The 26,560-nt window shown below is 41.0% G+C and overlaps 1 protein-coding gene across 3 annotated transcripts; it reads right to left on the bottom strand.

Moving 5' to 3' along the window:
- Positions 1–2,105: 2,105 nt before the first annotated feature.
- On the bottom strand, positions 2,106–26,008 carry casc3 (casc3 exon junction complex subunit). Of its 3 annotated transcripts, XM_064324462.1 has the most exons (13): positions 25,796–26,007; positions 24,960–24,984; positions 24,646–24,701; positions 23,859–24,077; positions 15,551–15,702; positions 15,202–15,378; positions 12,261–13,123; positions 8,814–8,875; positions 8,335–8,443; positions 7,705–7,821; positions 7,039–7,244; positions 6,706–6,893; positions 2,106–5,012 (listed from the first exon to the last, which is right to left on the bottom strand). In XM_064324462.1, exons 1-12 carry the CDS (start codon positions 25,979–25,981, stop codon positions 6,747–6,749), a joined length of 2,319 nt encoding a protein of 772 aa, XP_064180532.1. In that variant the 5' UTR covers positions 25,982–26,007; the 3' UTR covers positions 2,106–5,012; positions 6,706–6,746. The 3 variants fall into 3 exon arrangements, with proteins under 3 accessions (XP_064180532.1, XP_064180534.1, XP_064180533.1); XM_064324464.1 differs by lacking the exon at positions 24,960–24,984 and having other exon boundaries at positions 24,646–24,698; positions 25,774–26,008; XM_064324463.1 differs by lacking the exon at positions 2,106–5,012 and having other exon boundaries at positions 6,704–6,893; positions 25,796–26,008.
- Between the last annotated feature and the right edge of the window lie 552 nt (positions 26,009–26,560).

Raw genomic sequence — 26,560 nt, 5'->3', positions numbered from 1 at the left:
ACAAAATAACTCCCAGAGCTGAACGAACTTAATTCCAAACAGTTAAACCCCAAGACAACAACAAAGGAACTGGTGAAGGAGTTGGAGGTATCAGGTACCAAAGTATCTACATTCACTATTACGAAAAAAGCCAGAATTAAGTTTGCAGGTGATCACCAGGACAAAGACCTAGCCTTTTGGAGAAGTGTTCTCTGGTCAGATGAAACAAAAATTGAACTGTTTGGCCATAACGATCAGTGCTATGTATGGAGGAAAAAAGGTGAGGCTCTTAATCCAAAGAACACCATCCCATCACAACTGTGAAGCATGGGGGTGGCAGCATCATGTTGTAGGTTGGTGTTTTGCTGGAAAAGGGACTGGTGCACTTCAGAAAATAGATGGCATCATTAGGAAGGAGGACTATCTAGAAATACTGAAGCAACACCAAGACATCAGCTAGGAGGTTATAACTTGGTCGCAACAGAGTCTTCGAGCAGGACAATGATCCTAAGCATACCTCCAAAGTTGTAACAAAATGGCTTAAAGACAACAAAGTGAAAGTATTGGAGTGGCCATTACAAAGCTCTGACCTGAATCCCATAGAAAATTTGTGGACTGAACTGAAAAAGCATGTCTGATCAAGGAGGCCCACACACCTGACTGCTTTACATCAGTTCTGTCAGGAGGAATGGCAAATATTCCAGCAAGGTATTGTGAGAAGCGTGTGGAAGGCTAACCCAAACATTTGATACAAGTTAAGCAAATAAAAGGCAATGCCACCAAATACTAACAAAGTCTATATAAACTTTTGACCCACTGAAAATCTGATATAGTACATAAAAGCTGAAATTAATCTGTCTTAGTTATTATTTTGAAATTACTTCTTATGGAAACAAAGTAGACAACTAACACAGGAAATGTATGATAACATGAAACGTAGAGTTGTGAGGAATTGAGTTTCAATGTCTTTAGCCTAGCTGTATGTAAACCTTTGACCTCAACTGTAGCTGCAATTCACAAAGTACCAGTTATCCATAGCCATGAACATATACATATTATGTTGTTGAGAAAATAAAGCAGTTAATATTTGCATTGGATGCAGATAAGTGTATTAGCTAGCTATAATGTACCCATACCCAGCTAATGTTACTTATTCCACACGATTCCGTGTTTACATCTGTTATAACTAAATTTCCAGAATAGCTATATACCGAACAAGAAAAAAGTATAGTAGCTACTATACTTTGTTTTCACAGTGTAAAGATCATAACACTGCCTAATTAATCTTACCATCTATATGGAATCATTCATGTTGCTAAAAATGCTATTTTCAGGATCTCTGACCACCTCACCTCTTCCCTTGACATTTTGCTTGTAGCGCTCGTGGGTGCCTCCTCAACAGGTGTGGGTGGGGTTCAGGACAGAGGAGACCACTTTGACTACAAACGCAAGTGTAGAAGGGCTGCAGAAAATGCATAGTATGCCTTTAACTGAATTTGCAATATTAAACTACCATGTTTAACCAAGTTACCTGTAACTAATGTCACTTTACCCCCCCTCCTCATGAGGAACATATTTAAGGAACCAGAAGCCTTCCTTTATGGATTTTCCACAATTCTGAATTTAAAAATATTCCATCTCCTACTTGACCATTTGACAGCTTTTCACAAAACATTATATTTCATGTACTCTGGAATATCTAAAACTTACATAATAAAAGTTGCTACACTTAAAGTAGTTCATTCATTTGTACATAGCTTTTTATCAAGGAGCTAATAAATCACAGACAGAAGTAACATGATAAAACTTGGGTGTGTCTATTTGTGGCTACATGATGCAGGCAGCCATCAAGAATTGGCCAAGATTAAAGCTAAGGTGGTGCTATGGGACTAAACAAATTTTAAAAAAGGAAAATCCACTAAAAATCCATTTCTTCAGTAGACATATGAAACATGCAAGGCTGAGTAACAACCTTTTAGGTAATATGCATAGTATTTGTGACTGATTGCTTGGCACCCTGAATTGCTGCTTGCAGCTATATTTTTTCAAATGACTTTCACAGTAAATGTCGGTACTGCCTATTCAAAATGATAAAATTAATGACAATTGATATAACCAATATGGAATTATTTCACTTCATTTTTTATTTTTTCTCCACCATTGCTCCACAGAAAACAAAATTGGATTTTACAAATTCACACACCTATAAAATAAACAAGCCATCACAGTGTTAACTGGTCTAGAGAAATTCAACTGATATGTAAAACCAACAAGACGATTTTTAAGGCAGAGAAAGTACAGTTTTTTTGTTTAATTAATATTATCACCATCTTAAACATAACATTGAGAACAATAGAACAAAAGATTTACTGAATCAATACTTTTACTGCCAGGTGTTTAGTAAAAAACAAAAAAACTAAGTAAGACATAATATACAAAAAGAATCTCCCAGACCTGCCCCAGGGGCTTAAACTGTAACACAATGTCACCCCTCCCACCCTAGAATAATTGCATTGAAGGGAGGAAATAAAAATCTGGTACAATTTTCAAGTTCAAGTCTATACATTTATTCATGCATGCCTGTACTGCAGGTTTTCTACATTCCAAATAGCCTTCCTGTGTGATTTGGTAACACAATGGCATTTCATGCTGCCTTGGGAGCAAAAACATGCACGCATGTCTGCCATTTTACCAAGGCCTCTGAATCCCAAATCCATTCTGCTTTTGAAATTTTGCAATACCAATTAATCAACAAAGCAAGAAAGAGCCCTTTTCAGGAGCAAAAAGCCACTGCCTCCATTCAAAGCATTTCCAATCAACATCTCATGCAACATCTGTGCAAAAGGTCCTGTAGACCTGGACACCTTTCTTTACCTAAACCCTTACACGAGGGTTACTGCAAGAACCACAGGTTTCATTAGACATCTTTTATAGCTATTTACACATTTTTCGACCTATTCCCCTGCACACGTAATATCCAATACTTCGTTTCTGGCAAAAAAAATAATTTTACACTACAGGTTTTTATCAGATTAAAAACATACAGTACAATTATGTGACAAAGGAGGGGGGAAAGCTCTTAGTAATTGATTTTAAGTTAAACCCAATACTACACTATATGAACCAAGCACTATCAACATGGCTACAGTACTTGTCATTACTTATGAATAGATCACCATTCTTGTCATTACATATGGAGAGAGACACTTTTGCATGTAGTATGATCTAACCTGTTAAATTAACCTAATCCTAGCAGTTTTCTGGGAAAGTCTGCAGCAGAATAAAAATAAATAATCAATCAAGGCTGGGTTGCACTTAGTCAAACATTCAAGATATCAACACAAATTCCTCATGCTCACTTGTTACACAGTAGTACATGTGAAAATAGAAGCAATCAAATAGAGATGTTAAAAGTGAGTGCGACACACAGCCTTGTAAAAAGCAATACTTTATTATCAGATAACCCTGCCTAAAGCCCTTAAGACAGAAAAAATATAATTGGATGTGTACGGAGACCTTAAAGCTCTGATATACCAAAGAAAGACTGAAACACCACCTGGCTGTAACCAACGGTAAAGCAGTTTGTGAAAGGACACCAACCTTTTGTTTCAGTCAAAATTCTGGACCAGGAAGGAGATGAGATGGAAAAAAAATGTACGCACACATGAAGCATTCAGAGGAATCCAACATAAAGCACAACACTTGAACAGGTCTAGCACAGCAGACGTTACATCGACTCCAGGTTGAGGCAGGATGCAGGTTCAGCCAAATACAAGAGAAAAAGGAAATAAATGCTCAGACCACTGACTAGCAGGACTGTCAGCAGCAACAGTCGGTAAATGGAAATGACTCTATTCTATCAACAGCCAGCTCCAGCTTAACTCCTGTGTATGACAGGCAGACTACAAATAAGAAATCTCCTTCCACTTAGTTTGCCATGTTGTACCCTCTCCTGAAAGGATCTAGGAGCATGTGGTAAAAAGGGGACAAAAGGGTGAGTACACCATGCTTTTTGTAGTGCTCTAAAATGGAGCAGGGTTCAAGTTCTGCCGATAACCTGGAAATGTAATTGGTCTGTGGTCCCAAAGCTCAAGCTCAGATAATATTTATAAACCTAAACACTTTTAAAGAACAGCCCAGATGACCAATTTGAACATTCACCAAACTTTAGACACAACTGTACTCAGGCTAACTGTACTCAACTAAGTGCCATTTATGGCACCAAGTGATAAAACAGTCGTAAAAGCTTGCAAACTTAGTTTCTTAACTGAAAATACTTCATAAACAGGCTGGACTCTTCGTCAGCCTTGTGTCGTAATCACCTGCCATTAAAAAGTGACAGCACTCCAGAGTACCTCTAGTATGACTGTTACAGCTTCAGTATGTTGATAATTATTGCTAACCATATTCAAAGCAGATAGTCTGGGCAGTACAAGTCTCCAACAGTCCTCCAACTTTGCCTTTATTGCTCCTCTTGTCTCTCTCAGTCACACAAAACGATTCAGTCAGGCAATCTTTAATCTTTAATTGCGGCATCAATTTCATTTCCAAAAATAAAACCTTTTTTCCATAACATTGTTACTTATTAAATTTCCCCACAACCCCACTTAAAAGGTTGGCTGTTACGCCACTGTGAAGCACTATGTGGCAGATCCACAGTGACTGCCAGGGGAAGAAATGACAGCATCTCTTGACGACAACCCGTTACAGTACACATCCTACCTATTTAATGTAATCGCAGTTGGTCTGTAGGGAGGGGGGTGAAGGCAGAGCACAAGCAAACGAGAACACCAAGCAAACAAACAGCAAAGGTTCTGCATCATATTAGGTTAAAGGGAAAGCGGTCTATTGATCGTAGTATCAGACAACTTTTCAATATATACTATGCTCTCATGTTAAGTTTCTCTTCTCAATTGTCTCATAAAACAAAAAGAAATTCAAATATAAAAAACAAATTCTTCCAAGAATGGCGCTGGTCCACTGCTATTCGCCTCCACTGAGCTAGGAGCCGGACTTCACCTTATCAACCTTCTCTACCTGGAACAGAGCATGAGATGACAACCATTACCAGGAGAATGTACCAGTGATGAATAACATGCATAGCATCTGGGGTGTAGCTCATGACTAGGAAATTGTAAACAGGTTATTTATTGAGCTTCTGGCTCGCTCATTAGGTTAAGGCACCAAGTCATGGTGTATGGATGAACCCCATGGTTTCAAATTGAATAGACCATGCCAGTACCACACGCTCCATAGGGGCAATTTGTGACAGCACTGGAGGGTTCAGTCGGTTAGGGGGGTCCACAGTTCACCATTATCTCGGGGCGACATAGCTCAGGAGGTAAGACCGATTGTCTGGCAGTCGGAGGGTTGCCAGTTCAAACCCCGCCCTGGGCATGTCGAAGTGTCCTTGAGCAAGACATCTAACCCCTAACTGCTCTGGCGAATGAGAGGCATCAATTGTAAAGCGCTTTGGATAAAAGCGCTATATAAATGCAGTCCATTTACCATTTACCATCTAGCATCCCCTCCTCACTGGTCAATCGGGCGTACATGGACTGCATGCCAAAGACACGTATGAGATGTCTTCCACTAGCTCAACTATGCAAGCTTGGCTGTGGGCTGCAGTGTGAAAACAAGTAGCTTGGGGACACCATGTTTTAGAGAACCCCAGATGTCTTCACGTTCCTGGATTGGTAGTGGGGATTGTGCATGAACACAGCTACAATTAGTCAACTGGATATTTCAAATTAATATGAGCATTGGACAAATTCAGCCCCTCAAGTTGGGTGCCAAATTTAGTTTTTAAATTGAGTTTTTCTAAATAATGTGAAGCTTTAGACTAAATACAAACAAACTAAATGTCCAGTGTCTAACAAGCTACTATTTGCCCTACTATAGCTACTACAAGTCCTAACAAGGAGTGAAAAGTAAGAATTTGGAACCCGACATTGTTTTAGTTATTAATGCTGGCACAGGGGAGGAAAAAACTAAACCTTTGCACACTGCCCTTGTTACTGATTCATTGGTCAATGCAACACATTAGAAACAGTTTCATTAGTCAAATCAGATACTGCATTTTGCACACTCAGGAAATACTCAACTTTCCCTGACATTTAGCTATGTTGGGCCAGAAACATACCCTACTTAAATACACAAATGCTGATGCTTCAAGCTACTTAGTCAAATTCACACGTTGTTTTCTGTCGCATGAAATTCTTAATGCAACATAGTGTGAGCTGCATTGTCAAACAGTCTTCTTCGATTTGAGCTTTCTTCTGCTCAGCCTTTTGCAACTGTCCTAGATCGCCCCCATAAGGACTCTGGTTTAGTACCCAGGGACATAAGAATGCAGGCTGAGTTGAGTTTATACAACCTGCCCATGTGTTCATAGTGCACTGGCCCAGCGTTGTCATTTGCATTTGTGTACTTACATAGGGTATGTGTCAGGCCTTAGCCATCACACATTTGAAAAAAGCAACTGAATTAAAACAAGACTAGGACAGAACAAATGCACACTAAAGGCAAAAGAAATCCATTAAATCTTTCATGCTTCATGTTTTTTTCCCCAACTTTCACACTGGGTTCTTAAAGTACTTTTCTACATTAAAATTAACCCTATCATCTATCTTCCTTTCTGCTATCCCCACCCCACTCCCCAGTGCCACTGTGGTAAAGAAGGTGTAAGTGTGCAGTGATGCTAAAGAAGACCGCTTGAAGTGAGACTTGCCCAGGGTTGGCTGGAAGCGAGATCTGCAGACACGGCTTTACTCTGGCACAATGAACGGTACCTCTGGGGGAGGGGGTTTGATAGTAACAGGCTGGGAGGAACGGCGGGGGGGGGAAGGCTTGGGCTGGGCTTGCTGCTGCATGGTGTCATAGTAGGTCACTCCACCATACACTTGGGCCTGTGCCTGCAGGGAACAACAAAAGGACACGCATGCAGAGGTAAAAAACTAAATACTCCCAACTGTGGTGAAGAATATTGATGATGAAAGCCTGCCATGTGGACAGAAGTGTAGTGAGTCATAAACGGAAGAGAAAAGGGTGTGGACCCACCTGGGGGTTGGGGTACATAGGTGGCAGCGTGGCCCCAGCTGCGTAGGGGAAGTTGGTATTCCCAAAGGTCATGACGCCAGGAGGGGGGTAGAAGGGGGGGGCCAGAAGCTGCTGGGGAGGAGGCTGCCCAGGAGACATGGAGACAGCTGGACCAGCATACATTGCAGGGTTGGGCATGGGGGCACCTGACTGATGAGGATGCAGTCCTGGGGGTACCAATTAGAGGTCTTTTCAGAGTTCAAGAACAACAAATTATGGTCCAACAATTTTGCCTAAAGATCTGTGAATAGAACTGTAATAAAATCACAGGGCCAGAAGAAACACCAATGCTGAACAGACAGATCTTTTACCAAAAAAGATTTCTTTACCCTGTACTCTGACAACTTTGTCCTTAATTTAATGACTTTTACTCACTCACACAGAATATATATACCTGGCTTATATTTAGTACCCAAATGGTGAAACAGAATGTCCCCTTACATCTATCAAATAATCCATGAAATTCCTCAACTGTAAGAGGACTCAACACTTAAACATTTCCCCCAAAGACCAATGTGTGTTTGGTTTAAGAATCCTAAATACATAGTTTTATTTTATAGCAAGGAGACAGATTCTTGCAGGAAAGCAGTAAGAGGAGAGAAGACAGCTTTGGGCAGGCAAGCTGACCTGGATGGCCTGGGTGACCAGGATGTGTGAGGTGCATCTCTGGCTGGACAAGCATGCCTTGGGGTGCGAGAGGTGTGGGACTGTCACTGTGCGCATATATTGGTCCCTGGAAAGACACTGCAGGAAACAACAGTCAGCAGAGCACACATCAAACAATTCATTAAAATGTTCTCCCTTGTCCAGCAACTTCATTCCTATAAACGTATGGAATAAAGTTCCATGAACGAATGTATTCTACCATGTGACATATCCGACGTGAGCTAGTTCTTGTAGTGAAAACATCACATGCAGCCTACCTCAGAGCTCTTGAAATTGCAGTTCTGCAGAATACAGAAATGCTACCAAGCCTAGCAAGCTAGCGTAGTATTGGGGTTTAAATATTCAACCCATTCTGTAACAAACCTGTGTGCAGTTGCACTGCCATAACACACTGCAAAGTTGCCATATACAATACAGTGCCTTGAAAGTGTAATTACACATCATTAAGGCACTGAAAACCAGAAAAGAACTATTAATCGCATTGATGATCACTATTTTATCTATTAAGAGATGTTTCCTTTTCCACCATCTTTCTGAATAAAGCAGATGACTCTGCTGCCCCCAGCTGGCTGTCAGCAGTAATACACTCACCTGGCTCATAGTAGTGGCCCTCCATAATGCCGATATGCATGGGTGCTGGCTCGGGTACGGGCCGCTGTCTCTGAGAGGAGTATCGCTTTGCTCGGCCACCACCCACACCCTAGTGAGAGAACAAAGAAAAAAGACAGAATCAGAAGGAATTGAAGTCAAAATTCTGGGACAAGTGAATCGGCTGTCTTGACACCAATGGCGAGCACAACCCTATTTATATGGATTGATCTACTTATAGATTAATGGTTGAGCTGTGCTGGCCATTAGAGGACAAGTAATGGCCATCATAAACAATTATCACTCAATCCATTTTTTATTATTAGTTTTATACAAAGGTCAAATAATTTTTTCTTCTGTAGACATAAGTATAGCTATGTCAGAGGCCAAGACAGCAAGTTCTCTTCACTCAGTCCATTCCTGCTTCAGCTCCCACCTACATCTTCAGGTATCAGATATACTCTCTCCTCAGATCTACTCACCATTTCCTCCATGCGGTTATACTGTGGGGGCCCGCCAGCCATGTGCATGGAGTTATGAATGCCTGCAATAAGCCAACAGGGGAACATGTCTCATCCCAGGTGAAGGCCCACACAAGACCATCCTCATAAAAAGATGTTAACATCACTCAGGCAGAACAAAAGCTTCTCAGAATTGATCCCAGAAAAGACAGCAGGATGTGTTGGGTGCGTATCAGTCCTATACAAGCCTGATCGTAGTTCCAGTCACCTGGCTGGAACGAACAGCTCTTTCAGCACCAAGAAGTCTGTCCTAAAAGGAATATTTCACTCATACCGCCAATTTCACTCCCATTTGTTTTCAGGACCTCGTGAAATTAATAGCCTTAAAGCAACCAACTATGGAGGATAATGGATCAATAAAAAAGGGCACTTCACAAGAGCCTGATAACCAGGAGGAACAGCAATGCTGTTAACAGACAGCAGATGTTGCTAGTATTTGAGCTATGCAAATGCAATGGGGAAGGATCCACAAAATTACTTGTTACATCAAAGTGAAATATCCCTTTAAGAGACAGACAACATAAAATTGACAGTAAAAACTTAAGATGCAAAGCATGCCAAACCATGGCAAACAGAAGCAGTGGCATGCACACAGCAGGGTGCAGCAGCAATTCACAGGACGAGAAAAGGAGGAGCAGGGTACTGGGAAGGGATACGCCATTCCCAACTCTCAGGTCACTTTTCGTATTTCAGATGTAGTGCAGAAAGGGTGCCACATTTATATCCATTATTCCACAAGTGCCCACAAAATAAGAAGCAGGTGGGGGGGGGGGGGAAGAATATACACACTCCTGTAGTTACATTTGTCAGGTAAATAAGCAACATTAACAACAGAAGGCCAAAAACATTATGTCTGTTCTTCAGGGTGGATTATTTACAAAAAGAGGTAGCTTTTGGGAGCTGCAACTATGTGCAGCAGGGGTGTAACCGCTCTCTGTATATAAAACACATATATTAAAAGTAAAGGGCATCAGCATAAAAAACACAGGTTCAGTCTGATTCAATTCAGGAGAAACACTGAAATTCACAAGATTTCCAGTATTTGCCTTTGAAAAACTCCTCTGTTGATTCAACAGTGTCTGGGATCACTATCAAAAGGCTAGCAGACGCACCAACAATGAAGAGTCAGTTCCAGTGGCAGCCATACGTGCCCAAACCATAACACCCCCACGAACGTGTTTCACTAATGAGGAGGGAGTGCTTTGGACCATGAGCAGTTCCTTTCACCATTCTTTATTTTCATCAATTTGGTACAGGTTAATACTCATCTTGTCTGTTCCAGAATTCTACAGTTTTTTAAATATACTTTTCAGCAAACTCCAACCTGGATGTTCTGTTCTTGAGGATTACCAGTGGTTTGCATCTTACAGGGAACCCTCTGCGCTTATGCTAGTGTTGTTATTATGGTAGTCTTTGACACATCGAGTGTACATCTTGGAGAGCCTTCTTGATCAGTTTGACAGTTTAAAAGGGGTTTTTCTTCACAACTGAAAGCATTCTTCACTCATTCACTACAGCGGTGTTCTGTGGTCTACCAGGTTGCTTGCCATTGCTAAGCTCACCAGTGTGTTCTTGCTTCCTAACAATGTATCAAACAGTTGATTTTGACAGACCCGATGCTTTGGCTATGTCTCTGATTTATTCTGATTTTTCATCCCCATGATGACCTGCTTTCCTGGCATTAACACTTATTTGGTCCTCAAGTTGGGAGACAACAGCAACAGACACCAATTGCAAATAGAGCAGAAACGTTACCGCTTACTTTTTCAGCGGCCCTGGTTCCGGAAGTAAATTTACTCCATAGACATTTCGGAAAGGCGCTAGATAATATAGTTTTCAGACATAAACTGAACCATCCAGCTACGAGATGAATCATGACATTATAAAAATGATTTAGAGGCAAAAAATTCTTTGAAAAACCAAAAAAAGGCAAAGGTACAAGACTGTGAACTTTTTATAAGGGGGAATTAACTACACATCCCATAAATCATTACGAGTAATGTAATCGTATTGCTTTTCCCTCACTTTCAATCGGTTTCAACCACATTTAGGTTAATTACATTTTTCTCTTTAGTAATTTCTTGTACTTAAGGTTATAGTGTTTTATATTATATCGTTCTATACTGTACTTCCGGACCTTCGTTTAAGCTAAAGCTAGGCTTCAGTGTCGTTGCTTCACAGTCATGGTTAACATTAGCTCGATTTCTAACAAATCAGATGATATTTCTACAAAAATTAACATGAATACTTATCTTTTCTAACTACATGAAACATTTCAAAGTAAACTGAGATGGTGGTGTCAAAATCCACTTTTTTGTGTGGAATGATATGGAATGAAAACATAGCTAACAAGATTTTATTTATGTGAACATGAATACTGGGATGAGGGACACATTGGATCTGATAAAGATTATTCAAGAAAATAAAAATGTTTTTAAGTGACTCAGAAGGGTGTTATGTATATGAATGTGTTTCAGAAAGAGAAGGTTTGATGCAGCAGGTTGCTAAAAGACGGTGACTACTTTGTGTGTTTCTAGCTAGCATGGAACTCCGGCTGTCATCATAGACTAGAAAAAATTCTAGCTGTCGCCGAGCAACTTCAGAGTGGTTCTCATCTCTGTGGTAACGGCAACGTGTCTGACTGGTGGAACTCGCTTTAGGGTTGCGGGTAGCGTAGTACTTTAACGGGAAGTCATGATTAAAACACAATTTCTTAAAAACGAAGTTGAAATCGGTCAGATTTATGGCTTATAAAAGAGCATGAGACATTGTTTCACAATCTTGTAGCTCATGGCAAGTCTATCTTTTATGGTTAATATATAATGTCTGGCGAATCAAATTCTCTATGGCAAATATGAATGGCATTTCTACTTCCGGAACCAGACATTTCTGCTCTATTGCATACCCAGAATCAACTCTAGACCCTTTGTTAGCTTTCTTGTGCATTAACTAAATAGGCAGACATTTTATGGAATAATTTGCCTAATTTTATCAGGGCCTATGACCATTTTCTATGGTCTTATTTTTCACATGATTTCAACATTATGTGAAAAATTGGTCTTTTAAACATTTTAAAATATTCTGACACAGGTCTTTTAAAAGTATTTTGACTGAATTACAGTTCTATTGAATGTTTATGGTCTTTATTTGGCTTTATTTCTATATATATATATATATATATTTTCATAGCATAAAGCACTCTGCAAGGAAAGGATTCATTATTATTATAATGGAAGTGTCTACCATATAACCTACAGGGATGCATGTTTTATTCATTTACACTTTCTGCTCAGTTACCACAAGCTAATACAAGTAAGAGCATTGAATATGAGAACAGTGGTGTGGCTGTTAAAAGAGCACTATTATTAAGCACACAGCAGTTGATGGCGGTTTCGGGCCGGAGCTCACCCCTCATCTCAGCACGCAGGTAGGAGGGAGGGCTCTGGGCCCAGTTCTGCCCCGCCAGACTGAGTCGAGCCAGGTCCTGGTCGAGCCCTGTTAGCCCCCCCTGCACACTACTGCCTTCTCCGCTGGTCTCCCATGCCTCGCTCTTCACTGTAGACGGGGCATGCTGGGGGGTGGCTGGCACCGGCGGGACGGACTCCTCCAGTGAGACCTGCTTGCCCAGCTCGGTGGGCTTGGCACGAGTCCTGCGGGCCAGTGAGTATGACTTCCTCTCCACTGTCCTTTCAGGGGCTGCAGTGGTGGCTGGGGAGGCATCTCTGGGCAGCACTGGCGCGCTTGGGATCTCCTCCCGCCGGCGGTGGAGGGCAGGGACAGCGGGGTCCCGCTCTGACAGCTTGCCACTGTAGTAGGTGGGCTGCTGCTGTTGCAGTTGCTGCTTTGGTGGCTCTTCCTCCTCATACAGGTCCTCTTCCACCACGGCAGGGCTGTGTTCAGTCTCTTCACCCCTACCCCTACGCACAGGGCCCTGCTCAATCTCTGGGTGCTGCTTGTGGCCATCCCGGCCAAAGCCGCCCTGGTGCTGCAGGGGGTGGTGTTGGTGATTGTTTTCTTCTGCCGGCTTGTAACGGTAAGAGGTTGAAGGGGGGCGGTGGCCTTGGAAGCTGCGAGCCTGTGGGTGCGAGGAGGTTCTGCCACCGCTTCCCTGGACACGGGGTAGAGGTGGTGCAGGACCAGAGGGAGGAGCCACAGAGGAAGTTGGGACGACAGCTGGGAGGGTGCCGCTGTTACCACTGCCAACCCAAGATGAGCGACTGAGCTTCTCTCCGTCCCTCCACCTCTTCTCCCGGCCAGGGGAACAGCTGTATCTGCCAGAGGAAGGTGGGAGTCATTCATAGCTCATCATAACAGCAAGACCAGCTGGAGTGCCAGCTACTGTGAAACAACACATTTCTGTTCTCAACCTCAGGCCTAGGGAACCCCTCAGAATGTTAGTTTTTGTTGCAGCCAATTTCTTGCTTGGCTCCTTTGTGGAGAAGGAAAATTTGGCCAATTTTCACCTGTTTTGCACAGTTCTGGTTAAAATGGTAAATGGACTGCATTTATATAGCGCTTTTATCCAAAGCGCTTTACAATGGATGCCTCTCATTCACCCATTCACACACACCCTCACACCAATGGTAAAAGGCTGCCATGCAAGGTTAGGGGTTAGGCGTCTTGCTCAGGGACACTTTGACACGCCCAAGGCGGGGGATCGAACCGTAACCCTTTGACTGCCAGACAACCGCTCTTACCTCCTGAGCTATGTCGCCCTCCTGGTTAAGACTTTATATCTCCGGACATGCACATCACACATATGTATAATGCCTTAAATTGAAAATACCCCTGTGCCACTACATGTTATTGCTTAAAATAATTTATTTTCATACTCCTTATATACCTTATAAGCTGCAAATTCAAAAAATCCTTGCAAAAAATGAATAACAAAGTTGTTTCTAGTTCAGAGTGCACCCCTGAATACAAAATTGTATAAGGATTTGTAAAACAATGCAGGTTCTATAAGGTAGTTTGTAAACAGTGTATCCTGATGTCTGTTAGCGTCTGGAGATCTATCCAAAATTGATAAAATGTGCATTACTGTAAATCAGCTAGATAGCTACCCTTATTTTAATGTCACTTGAGAAAATTGCGATTTTATCTTACGAGTCAATACGCCAAATCGAGTGGGACGTTAGTCAGCACAAATATTTAAGCAAGTGTTGATACAAAAATGAATGACTGATAAAGCTGTAACGTTAGTGATTGATAAGGAAGTTTCAGCACAGAAAGGACAGCCATAAAGTTATAGTATTTATAATAAAGCAATGGTACAAATTTTAAAGAGAAAGCAACACAACAGCATCCCCCAGAAATATTCAATTATTTTTAGTCTAGAGATTTTTCAATAAATTAAGCTGAAATTGTTGTTAGTGTGGCTAAAAATTTGACAAATTGATCACTCCTGACGGAAACACCTGAAGTCATACTGTAAACATGCTTCTGTGATGCCTGATGTAATAGCTGGAAGACAAAAAGCTCTGCTATTATACTGTTAGACTGAAAAAATGACAGAAATGATAAGATGAAAAGATAATACATGGACAGCACTGAAGCGTTTGATTCGGAATCAAAGGGCATTAACCAGGACTAAGATGACCGACTCTGATGAGTACGAAGAACACAAAATCGTTGATCCTGATAAACTACCGCAATACCACCTTTCCGGTTTGTGCCAGAGGTGATCAGAGTTGGAAGATTCTTCCCAAAGACAGCAAAACAGTGCCCTTTTTTGGGAAATTTGCCTGTGAGCCATCTTTCGTGTACGTGAAGACCGACACCAATTGTGTGCGAAAGCTTGTTGGAATTGGCAACAGTAACAGTAAGGAGAGTGGGACTTGGGCAAGGGCTTGACAAGGGTCAATTTTGTCAAGAGACGACACTCTCTACCTAAACACAAACAGGAACAAATTTCTGATGTGTGGACACAAAATCTTGGAGAAAATCAATTTAAACCAATCAGCGCCTTTAAAATAAATAAATAAATAAATAATCAGGGTATTTTACGGTGAAAATCGGTAAAAACAGGAAAACAACAAGCCTTACATACGCAGTTCTGCTTCTGATAAATTCACATATTTGATGTGAAGGGAAATACATATTTTCCAAACTGCAAATATCACTCATAATTTATAGAAAACAGGAAATTGAGCTGCCAAGAAGGCTGTTGAATGTAACAAGCAATAATGTAACCAATCAAAGATGGATTACTTCAATTAAAGTATCTGATCTTTACACTAGGAAGAGATTTTGAAAATTGTGATCAACGGATGAAACAAGTTCCTTTAAAAGCTTTTTTTTTTTTAAAAGCTCCCTGGTGGGACAAAGAGATGAGGCCAGATGACAGTACCTCGGCTTACGAGACCTGAAGGGGCGGCCATCGCTGGGGCCATTGGAGTTGCGGATGTCATAACCATACATGGCAATCAGTTCCTCGCGGGACTTTGGCGCCTGCTCATCCTCTCGGAATTTGTCATGCTCCCAGCGCCCCTCATCCTTCCACAACTTCCTGTGTCGTCCCTTGGGCCTGTGAAGACAGTGAGACAAGAGACAGAAAGATTATCTATTACAGTACACATCTGATGTTGAACTGAGATGCTATCCTGTTCCGGTGACACATCTCGCATTGGTTCATTCTGACAGCACTTCCATTCTTCCTTATGTGCTAAATGGCCTCTCCTCTGTTTACTCTCCCTCACCGAATGTCTTCCTCATGGGCCTGCCCCCTCACGTCGTGCTCGAAGAACAGACCCTTTCGAGGGATGTAAGCGGGGTTTTTTCGGTCTTCGTCGTCATCCAGCTTCTTGCCAGCCTTGCTGCCAGACTTGTTCTCTGGGTCATCAGTGCTTTCCTGAGACAGGAGGGGGAAGAAAGTTGTATTATCGCGAGTATTAGTGATCACGCAAATCTTTGGCAATGGGGTAGTTCAACAGTGTTGCCACCAGTCGCCACTATGCAACCAGCCATAACACCCTGTACCCATGTCAAAGCTGCTGAAGCCAAGCAATTACATGCTTTCTACTTGATACCACGGAAAACAAAGTTGCTGTTAGAAAAGCTAAGTCAACAGTAGGGCACTCATCTTGACCTAAAAATAGAAATCCAATGCTCTAACAAAGAGATGGGAGATGCTGCAGCAGAAAATGCCATCCTTTGGATATGATGTTAATTAGTCCCTCCAGGATTTCGCTTTTTTTTGTTTGTTTGTTTTTTTGTGATTGTTGTGATCAAAAATCCTTTTGCAGGGGCTTTTCTCAAAAATTGTGATGCAATTTGTGAAGTTTTATGTGATTTTTTGCGGTAAAATTGCAGGAATTGGCAAAAATTGCAAATCGAGGAAAAAAATTGTGATTTTTTTTTTGTACTACCTAATGAAGAAAGAGTCATATGTAATCACTTCCTATGATAATAAGCATACTGCACATCACAGAAATAGCTGGAAATATTTTCTCTCATCTTTTTTTATTTTCTGAACATAAAGAACCATGGGCTCAAAGTTACAAAAAAAATCGTAAAAGTGACCTAGCTTTACAAAACAGACAGTCTGTGACTGAAATATAGAATACATAGGCTACATCTTCTGTAAAAATAAGCGCTTTAAATGCTTTTTAAATAATATTAATTCAACACATACTGTATGCACAAAAATGAAGTGCAATCTCTTACAACTGTAAGGGTGTATAAACTCATGTATGAAACTACAACTCAGGGTCCACTGTATCATACCCCATCTCCTCTCCCTCATCCTCCATCTCCTCCCTCTCAAACGCACGACTCATCTACAACCTTCCCAAATTCTCCCACGTCACTCCTCTGCTGCGATCACTCCACTGGCTACCGGTCGCTGCCAGGATCCAGTTCAAAGTCCTGACCCTCGCCTACACTGCAGCCAACAGGACAGCCCCTATCTACTTGCAGGACATGAATCGATCCTATACGCCTGCTGGACCACTCCGCTCGGCAGCAGCAGGGCGCCTTGTACCCCCTCAAACCCGAGCAAAGGGATCACAGAGCTTCTCCACCCTAGCTCCCCAGTGGTGGAACGAACTCCCTGTCCCTCTTCAAACCTCTCCCTCACTACCCATGTTCCGTCATGGTCTGAAGACTCAACTCTTCAGACTATACCTGGACTAACTGCCACCACTCTGTATATTTCATTCTAAATCCACACCCCCCCCCCCCCCTTTCATGACACTCGTTACATGTTCCCCCAACCCAGCACTTTTTGGTCATTTGTATTTGTCCTAACACTGTAGCTTGTTCTTCTGCCTAGTTGGCTTTGCAGAGGTTAGGTCAGAATAGTGTTCACTAATAGTGTGAACTAAACTGTGTTCTTGGCTAGAAATAGCTGTACAAAATAAGTATTGTATCTAATTGAACCTGTGTTTTGTAGTTGTCCATGACCATGAAATGCACTTTTTGTACGTCGCTTTGGATAAAAGCGTCTGCCAAATAAATGTAAATGTAATGCACGGAGTGCAAAATAGTTTGCCTCCACTTTCATGTAAAACATTTGGAAATTGTTTTGCACAGTCTACTGCATATAGCTATTTTCGTTGGCAAGTGAGGGGTTCGCTTTCTTCATCGTGTAATTTCACCTGAATGCGCGATGCGATGATGTGTCACGGTTGTTTTGATTTCTCTGACGCTGGGAAGTGTGACAATTGGGGTTTATGGGGAATGTGGTCTTATCATGAGAATTAGGCTACCAAATTGTTTCATCAGAACAAATTTATTTATAAAATGGATCACCATTCAACGTTATTGAAGACTCCCGTGACAGAAAAGTACTTATGATTACTTTCCTTAACCATTTTGTCATGCATTTCATTATGACCGCAGCCCCTACATACGCATTTGCTTCGTATTTTTTTACGCTCTTTATACGGCTCTGGATTTGGACATTTAATGCAGAGAAATCACGGGAATTTTGCAAAACTGCAAAATTATTGTGGAGTTTGGTTGAATTTGCACTACTTTTTTTATTTCCTGGAGGGACTAGTTCATGCAAAGTCCTGACTCAGGGTGGTCATCAAGATCCCATGGCACTTTTAAAAACAGAAGGGGTGTTAACCTCATTGTCCTGTCCAAAGTTACAATAAGAGGAAACAGTGATAAAGTTTCACCGCAGAAGAGTGGAATCTGCTCATTAAAGGAGTAGCACTAAATTAAGCCGCGTTTCCACCGCAGGAACTATACCCCGGAACTAGGAACCTTTTGAGGAACTCAGTGCGTTTCCACCGCAGGAACTAGGGTCTAAATTTAGTTCTGGGGGCTTTGTTTTACCCCCCAAAACGTTCCTGCTCGGGGGGTAGTACTTTCCGAAAGTACAGGAACCTTTTGGGTGGAGCTTGCAGCGCTGAACATTTCTGATTGGTCGAGTACTCGTAGCATTTGTGTTGTATTTATTTTCCGCCATTACCCGCCATGTTTGAAAATATGCAGCGGCAAACCAATTTATTTTCATAATAACTTCAAATCAAACGTGTATGTTATGCGGCGCAGTAGCCTACTTTTGGTTATAACCTGTCAACGTCTTGGAATTATAACGTGTGCTCTTCTGTTCTTTTCTTGCTTTAGTATTCGTTTTATAAAATGCTAAGCATTCGTGCTGGGACAGCATATTACGTAGGCTACCAAAACATTCAAACGGATTAATTCGGTTGCTGAATATTTTCTTCCGGATTTTCTTTGTTAGCCCGTTATAATTGACTCAAAACGTTTGATACAGTTATGTGAGGTATGCGGTAGTTCTGCATAATTAACATTGGTGATACAGTACAAGCAAACTGGAAATCACCTTCCGCACTTTTTATCCGGGTAAAATAACAGGTTAATTCTAGTAATCTTCGCTTTATCTTTTTCAGACTGCCGTAATTTTACTCAATTTTACTGCCATTTTTCAATTCCACGAAAAGACCAGGAAGACTATGGACTCATTTATGGTGCATGGTTCGCATCTGGAGGGCACACTTCGCTGCTCAGCTAGCAGTAACTTCGAAGGAAAGCAAACGGTGGCTGTACCACTACTAATTTACATTTTCACGCAAGTCCGAATTTTCGTTCTATTCTTGTCATTTTGCGATTAGCCTATATGGAATTGACAACGAGAAAGTAATAAAACAGCAAATTGTTTACAACGTGTGCATGTTTTCTGCTGTTAATGAATGTGTTTGAGAGGATATATGAAAATCAATAAATACAAAAGTAACCATATATAGTCATTGTTGGTAACCCGTTGTATATAAGTGGAATAAACCCCTCCGGGCTGTCCCGGTTATTAGAAAATAATGTAGGCTACTTCGGTGGTAGTATGGGGTTACAGAAGAAATCATATGACAGATGGACCGACGACAACGTCAGTGGGCTAATTTGCCTAATCTTCGCGGTACTTTAGACCCCGGTGGAAACGCAGACAACCATTGGCTGAAGGAACCTTTTAGTTCCTGGTAAAGTAGTTCCTGGGACTGAAAGTTCCGGGTAATTTTGGTGGAAACGCGGCTTTAGTTAACCATACCAGAGCAGAAGCATTCCGGCTGGTGTTTACAAACAGAAATGCATTATAAATTTTAACTTTTATTGTAACTCAAAATACCAAGCACAAAAATTAGCTAGTTGAACTGCGTGCTGAAAACTACAACAGAATTTCCCCCACTTAAGTTCAATGACAATGTACTGGAGATGCACCCAATTCACAGAATTTCATGAATTAAACACCCAGCTTAGGTATGAAATAGGCACCTAACCTTTCATATCTAATTTTTAGTTGGTTAAGGGGTATGCCATCCCACCAAGTTATGGCTTGGTGGGGCAGGATGCCCCATAGCTATACAGCACCAAGAGTTTGACACTTTTCAGGGTTCCCTACACAAACAACCACAGTGACCACAGACTTTCAGCCCTTAAAAACATTCATCTCTGTACCTTCTGACCCCATTTCCACAGACAGAATTCACTTCGTCCACACTTCACACATCCATACAATAAAGCCCAAAACTCCTGCCTGATTACATCATCAAAAATGCTCCAAGCCCACAAATAATACGTCTCCTCATTGGACATTTAAGTATATAAGCCAATAAAAACCATGGATACACAAAATAGACATATACGTTTTAAAAAGCACAACTTTGCTCAACTCAAATAACTACTTTCCTTGTAGCTCACTAGGTAGCGTGTTTACTTATGAAATTTTTTGGATGAGTGACAGACCTGAATTCAAATCTCCCCTTGGATCCAAGAAAACCTCTAACCCACTGCACTGGCTTGCTGGCTAACTAAAAATAAAACTATTGCTTTTCCATCTGTAAAATCTTTTCAGGAAGCTTATTTATATTTCTGAAATTTTATGCAGTTCCACTTTCGGCATTTTCACTGAGTTTAACGTTAGCTACCTTGCTAACCAGACGACAGACCGAGTGTATAACATTAGTACAGATAGCAGACGCCTGCGAAATTAAACTAGAAAACATCTGCGTTGTGATTCGGTCCGGTAGGTTACCGGTCGAATAGAAACTGGTGCAAGATAATTACATCTTCATGCCAGGTATAGGCTATACATTTCCTTTTAGTCAAAAACAATTCACCGCTGCACCTGTACTGATACTAATATCAAAATTACACCAAGTTACAAGAAGCAATATTGCCTCACACAAACTAAACGTTTCGACCGCAGGAACTAGGGTCTAAATTAAGTTCCGGGGATTTTATTTTACCCCCAAAAAAGTTCCTGCTCGGGGGGTAGTACTTTCCAAAAGTACCGGAACCTTTGGGGTGGGGCGCAAGCGCTGAAAAGTTCTGATTGGTCGACTACTTGCAGTGTTTTATTTCAACCGCCATTTAAAAAAATCTGCAGCCACAAACCTATTTATTTTCATAATAACTTGAAATCAAACTTGCATAACTTGTATGTTATGCGGCGCAGTAGCCTACTTTTGGTTATAGCCTGCCACCGTCTCGGAATTATAACCTGTGCTCTTCTGTTCTTTTCTTGCTTTAGTATTCGTTTTATAAAATGCTAAGCGTTTGTGCTGGGACAGCATATTACATACCAAAACATTCAAACAGTTTAATTTGGTTGCTGAATATTTTCTTCCGGATTTTCTTTGTTAGCCCGTTGTAATTGACTCAAAACGTTTGATACAGTTATGTGAAGTATGCGGTAGTTCTGCGTAATTTACATTGGTGATACAGTAAAAGCAAACTGGAAATCACCTTCCGCACTTTTTGTCAGGGTAAAATAACAGGTTAATTCTAGCAATCGTCCCTTTTGCTTTTTCAGACTGCCATAATTTTACTCTGCCATTCTTCAATTCCACAAAAGACCAGCATGGTTCGCATCTGGAGCGCACACTTCGCTGCTCGGCTAGCAGTAACTTTGAAGGAAAACAAACGGTGGCTGTACCACTGCTAATTTAAATTTTCACGCAAGTCCGAGTTTTCTTTCTGTTCTTGTCTTTTTGCGATTAGCCTATATGGAATTGACGATGAGAAAGTAATCAATTCAACAGCAAATTGTTTACAACGTGTGCATGTTTTCTGCTGTTGTTGCCAGTTATTTGTGGAATGTGAATGCATTCTGTCGCTTCGGATGTCAAGACATGAAAGTGAATGTTCGCATAAAAACATAATGAATGTGTTTGAGATGGTATATAAAACAGTTACAATCTGACTATTGGCCTGTTATATCCTATTTGTTGCATAACAATGGTCCAAGTTCAACTACCAACTACAGTTTTGCTTGACAACGGAAAATATGCCCAAACGGCTGCAGAAGAATATTTCAATTTCAGGTGATAAAAATCAATAAATACAAAAGTAACCATATATAGTCATTGTTGGTAACCCGTTGTATATAAGTGGAATAAACCCCTCCGGGCTGTCCCGGTTATTAGAAAATAATGTAGGCTACTTCGGTGGTAGTATGGGGTTACAGAAGAAATCATAGGACAGATGGACCGACGGCAACGTCGCTTTTTCATACGTCAGTGGGCTAATTTGCCTAATCTTCTGGACTTTAGACCGCGGTGGAAACGCAGACAACAATGGGCTGAAGGAACCTTTTAGTTCCTTGAAAAGTAGTTCCTGGGACTAAAAGTTCCGGGTACTTTTGGTGGAAACGCGGCTATTGCCTTGGTTACTGGTGTTAGGCTATTCGTTAATGTTTTGACAGTGTTTGCATCCACTAATGTTTGCTATTTTTACTTAATGCAACCTGCGCTTGAATGCCAGCCCAGAGTTCTTTCTGACTTGCGAAAGTTCTTCAGTGTGATAACAGATGGACCAGAGTTCAGTGAGATGCACCCCTATGCATGGCTATTATTCTAAATAACTGTAATGCCATGAATACGGTTTATTTTTTAAGAGACTTTCAGTGCTTTCTCTGCGGTATTTCCCCAGATAAAAATATTTCTGTGGAAGCCTGTATATCAGCTGACCAATATATACTTTAAGCCCTACTATAGATACACAGCATTAAGCATTTCAGAGCTCACCAGCACTTGAGATCACTGGTATGCACATCATCCATTTCAATGATTGACAACTAACCAAGCCAGTTAGAATTAATAAATACATGCCTTGTGCGGCCAGTGAAATATCCAGTGCAAAAAGCCCACAGAAAAAATAATCAGAGCATCTACAGTCTTGGCGTATGGTAAATATGCCGTTTTAAAAGCCACGTGGTGCTTTAAGCAAGTTGTTAACCTCGTCAATACTAAATATGCTCTGTTGAAGCCTGCTGTCTATTCATTTTGGTTTAATCTTTAATTTATGGCAGAAAACCACTTATTTAAAAAGCACACAACTTCTGTTTCTGTAACAATTCCATGTACTTTTTAGTAAACATCTGTTTAGCTGTTGTACCCCATAGCCCTAATGTACTTTAGGCAATTAAGTTTATTAAACCCATTTCATTGCATTTATGCATTTAGAAGAATTTATCCAGAGTGAGCAAAAAACCCAATTCCAGTGGGGGCAGAGGCTTCAGGGTTTTGCTCCAGCCTGGCACTTCAAAAAGAATTCAACACCAATGACTGTTTAATAATTATTGACACAAATTAGCTGTCCCCAGTGGTTTATGGAAAACACGCTGGTGTGCAGCTGTCCAGAACCAGGGTGCTGTAGCACTAGCCTTTAACAGAAAAGGAAGATAATGTGACCTAAAGTTTTCAAAAGAAATCTAGCTCACTCATCCAGACCTCAGGATGTCCCAAAAGCAGTATACTAAATCTGAAGAACAGTCATCATGTACAATTAATCTATTACAATTCAGTGTTCATGTGAAATTACCATAACAAGGTTTTCTTTGGTGTGGGACTGACCCGAATTTGAATCAAATTATCAAACCAAAAAGCTGTTCCCACAAAGACAAGCCACCTGAACAAGAATCGCAACAAGAACAGCCACAAAACACTTCATTTTCTAGAAGAGATTTGCATTTATAACTCAAACTTCTTCAGAATTGTGCAGTTATGAGGCAACCAATGTTAACTGCTCACTGCTTACTTTGTCAAAAAGACATAAGTGTGAGATCACATTTTCACCAGAAATACCACAGATGTGGTAAAAAAATAAAAAATAAAAAAACTACTTCTGCAATAGAATTCAACCATGTTGTGAAAATTTTAACAAGCAGTTTGGAAAAAAATCTTTATTACCTTCCTATTTTCAGCAGTTTTTTGTAAATAACACATAGCATCTATCTGGCAATCTGGTAATCAAGTAAAACATCATTCTAGTGGCTCAGCCATTAGCCCCAGTTTCATCCAACAATCTCAGAAGTGGTTATCTAGGCAGCATCCCTGATGTCCCTGTGCATCCATAAGGCTCGGACATACTTTCCGTGTTCTGCATCCGCGGACAGCTGCGGACTTGTACTGGTCGCGCGGACGCGCATGCGGTTCCGTACATAATACGGAAATCATCGATTCAAAGAACAAAAGAACACAGGCAGATGGCTAAACGCAGTCAATGACAAAAGCAAGGAAAGAAATTGAGGTAACATACCTGTCCATCCCCACTCTGTCTCTCTCCTTCCAGGTTCCCCTTTTCATCAGACTTGACTTCTTTATCCACACTCTCCTCTTCATTGTCCTCTTCTTCTCCCAAATCTCCAACAAGCTTATCTGTAGCAGATTGAGGCTCAGGTTGTTTGGATACCTCTTCATCACTAAACCCCTTGCCTTCCACCACCACCACCACCTCTTCCTCCTCCTCGTCCTCTCCCTGGGTTAAAGAGAATGAGATCATTTTGGTTCCTGATCAAATTCTGCTCCTCGCACAAGCATGTCCTCATATTACCAAAAATCCCACTCACTACACTGCTTTGGGCAGCCATGATTATAGGACCACAGTACAGATATTACACTGTATAGCTTACAGTGACAGGAAAATTCAAAAATGGAAACGTTACATCATAAACTTTCTGTATTAAGTAGGTACTTAAAACTGCAGATGTTGTATTTTGGAAGCCATATACAACACAAGCTCTTCATTTAGCTTCAAATTTCAAGTCTTCAGTGCACTAATGGAAACCACCTGCAAGAGGTCTGCTTCTGGCATCACCTGGGTTGGCTCAAGCCAGAATACCCAACAAGTGTTATTACAATTCCTGCATAAATTTGAAAAGAACACAAAATAAATGCACACATGAAACAGAATAATTTATATGAAAAATTCACCTTCATAGGATGAATTCCTTGAATGATTACCTTCCCAATTATGTTAAAAATAAGTGGATCAACATTTTACCACCAAGTCCTTCCTGCTATTGCTCAAATGCTGCCAAACTTACCTCAGAGTGAGAACCGTTATCCTCCGGGTCAGCGCTGTCATAGTCAGACAACACTGCTGCAAACACAGACAAGTCAAAAGATAAGGGTATAATATCAGGTCAAATCATATCCGCAACTGTTTATAAAGAAAGACGTTAGACTGTTTATTTCGTGTTGGTTACTACTAGCTGACAGTCCAGTATTAAGCTAATTACATCTAATGAAGTAATCACTTCAAATGATCAGCTTCTGAAGCATATTATTTAAAACCATTCGTTACATTCTTCCATCTTGTGCAGAAAAGGAATGGACAAAAATGATCCAACACACTTACCCTCACCTATGGCGTCTTCGCTTTCCTGCAGGATAGAAGAATTGAATTAGTGAAGAATGCGATCAATTTTAAGACCAAGCAGGATAGATCTCAAACATTTGATATTTTTTATAATAGCAATAACGATACCTTTTATCAATGGAACAATTCAACACACGTTCATCATATCGTCAGCTTTACCGACAAGGCCCAGATCACAAAAGGTGACAACACTCACCAAGCGAATGTAAATAAGTTATAATATCGTTTCAAATTCTTTATGGTTTAAGTTAGCAGTTAGGGCGGTCTCCACAGTGCTGCTATAGCTAACTAGCGTACAAGTGGTTCAGTCGTGGCCATAGACCGTATGGTCGTAGCACGCCGCCGCAGTTTAGCTAATGACCAACACTGTGTACGTTTGCCTAGTTTAGATTGTTACCCAATATTAGCCATGTTGCTACTCTACGATCCTACGGCATTTAATATTTACACTTAGGGCTAAATAGCGCATTACCACAAATACGTTTAAATACTAGATTCAGTATTTCGATTTAGATGTAAATTATCAGCCTGTAGCTAAGAAGCCAGCCGTCCGAGCTTCCTGAACCGCGTGTGGAAAGACGCAAATCGTAAACTAGCTACTAGAATTTGATAATTCTTCCAGGAACCTTTAAAGATCCCCATTACAATACTCCGAAAATTTGTATCATCACATTTTCCTCCGGGGGGATACGCGCTGTGTGTTACTAAAGCCGTGTGGCCTGGATAAAGCAGCTCTGGTGACTAGCTAGCCAGTTAGCTACCCTTGGAAAGAACCATTTTCAAGCCATAGAACAGATGAGAGACGGAACACTCACACATTCCGATTCTTCTTCGCTTTTCGTCCGAACGTGTACAGTAGGTAACACCACAGGCTCCTGGACAGTTATTCGTGCCTTTCCTCCAGCGGAACAGGACCCTCCGCTCTCTGTACCCGAACCGGATTCGTCCTCCTCTTCACTGTCCTGGGAAGCGCGTTTCCGTCGCCGCCGCCTGTCCGCCATCTTGGGAATCGAATGGGGGAAAAATCGGACCGTGCAAAGTATTATGGGAATGATTTTCGAATAATGTCTTGCTTCATTTTGCACTATTTAGCTGATCCTGGATCAGAGAAAAATGATGGATGGATGATTTTGGTGGTCTTTGAAATTGAAAAACTGATCTTAAATCTGTTGTCAAAGGAAGGAAGCGCCAGGAACACGAAATCTAGATCGTATGCTATTTGAAGGAAAACACGTTTTCAACATACAAAAATGATAAGTTACTCACATACAAATGACTGTCTATAAGTCATTAATTCAAACTAGCAAAATCTAGGCTATTAAACGTATTGATATCAAATTTATCCCAAGTTACAATAAACAATATTGCCTATCTTGGCTCTTAGCTCACACAAATTAAACAAGCTGTATTCCAAAGCAATGCTACCCAATGTTTCATTAATTATTTAAAGTAACTTGGCCTTGTGTGTAGCCTACAATCATTCTGTACATTAATGGGGCAAGCATATCTCTGCATAGGTTTCAGATTCAATATTTATTTAATAGGCCTCAATATTTTTATCTGTATTTATTTATTTATTT

Source organism: Anguilla rostrata, chromosome 2 (genome assembly GCF_018555375.3).
Source record: "Anguilla rostrata isolate EN2019 chromosome 2, ASM1855537v3, whole genome shotgun sequence".
Classification (NCBI taxonomy): Eukaryota; Metazoa; Chordata; class Actinopteri; order Anguilliformes; family Anguillidae; genus Anguilla; species Anguilla rostrata.
The sequence above is the reverse complement of the archived record's forward strand: the minus strand, read 5'-3'. Positions and strand labels throughout refer to the sequence as shown.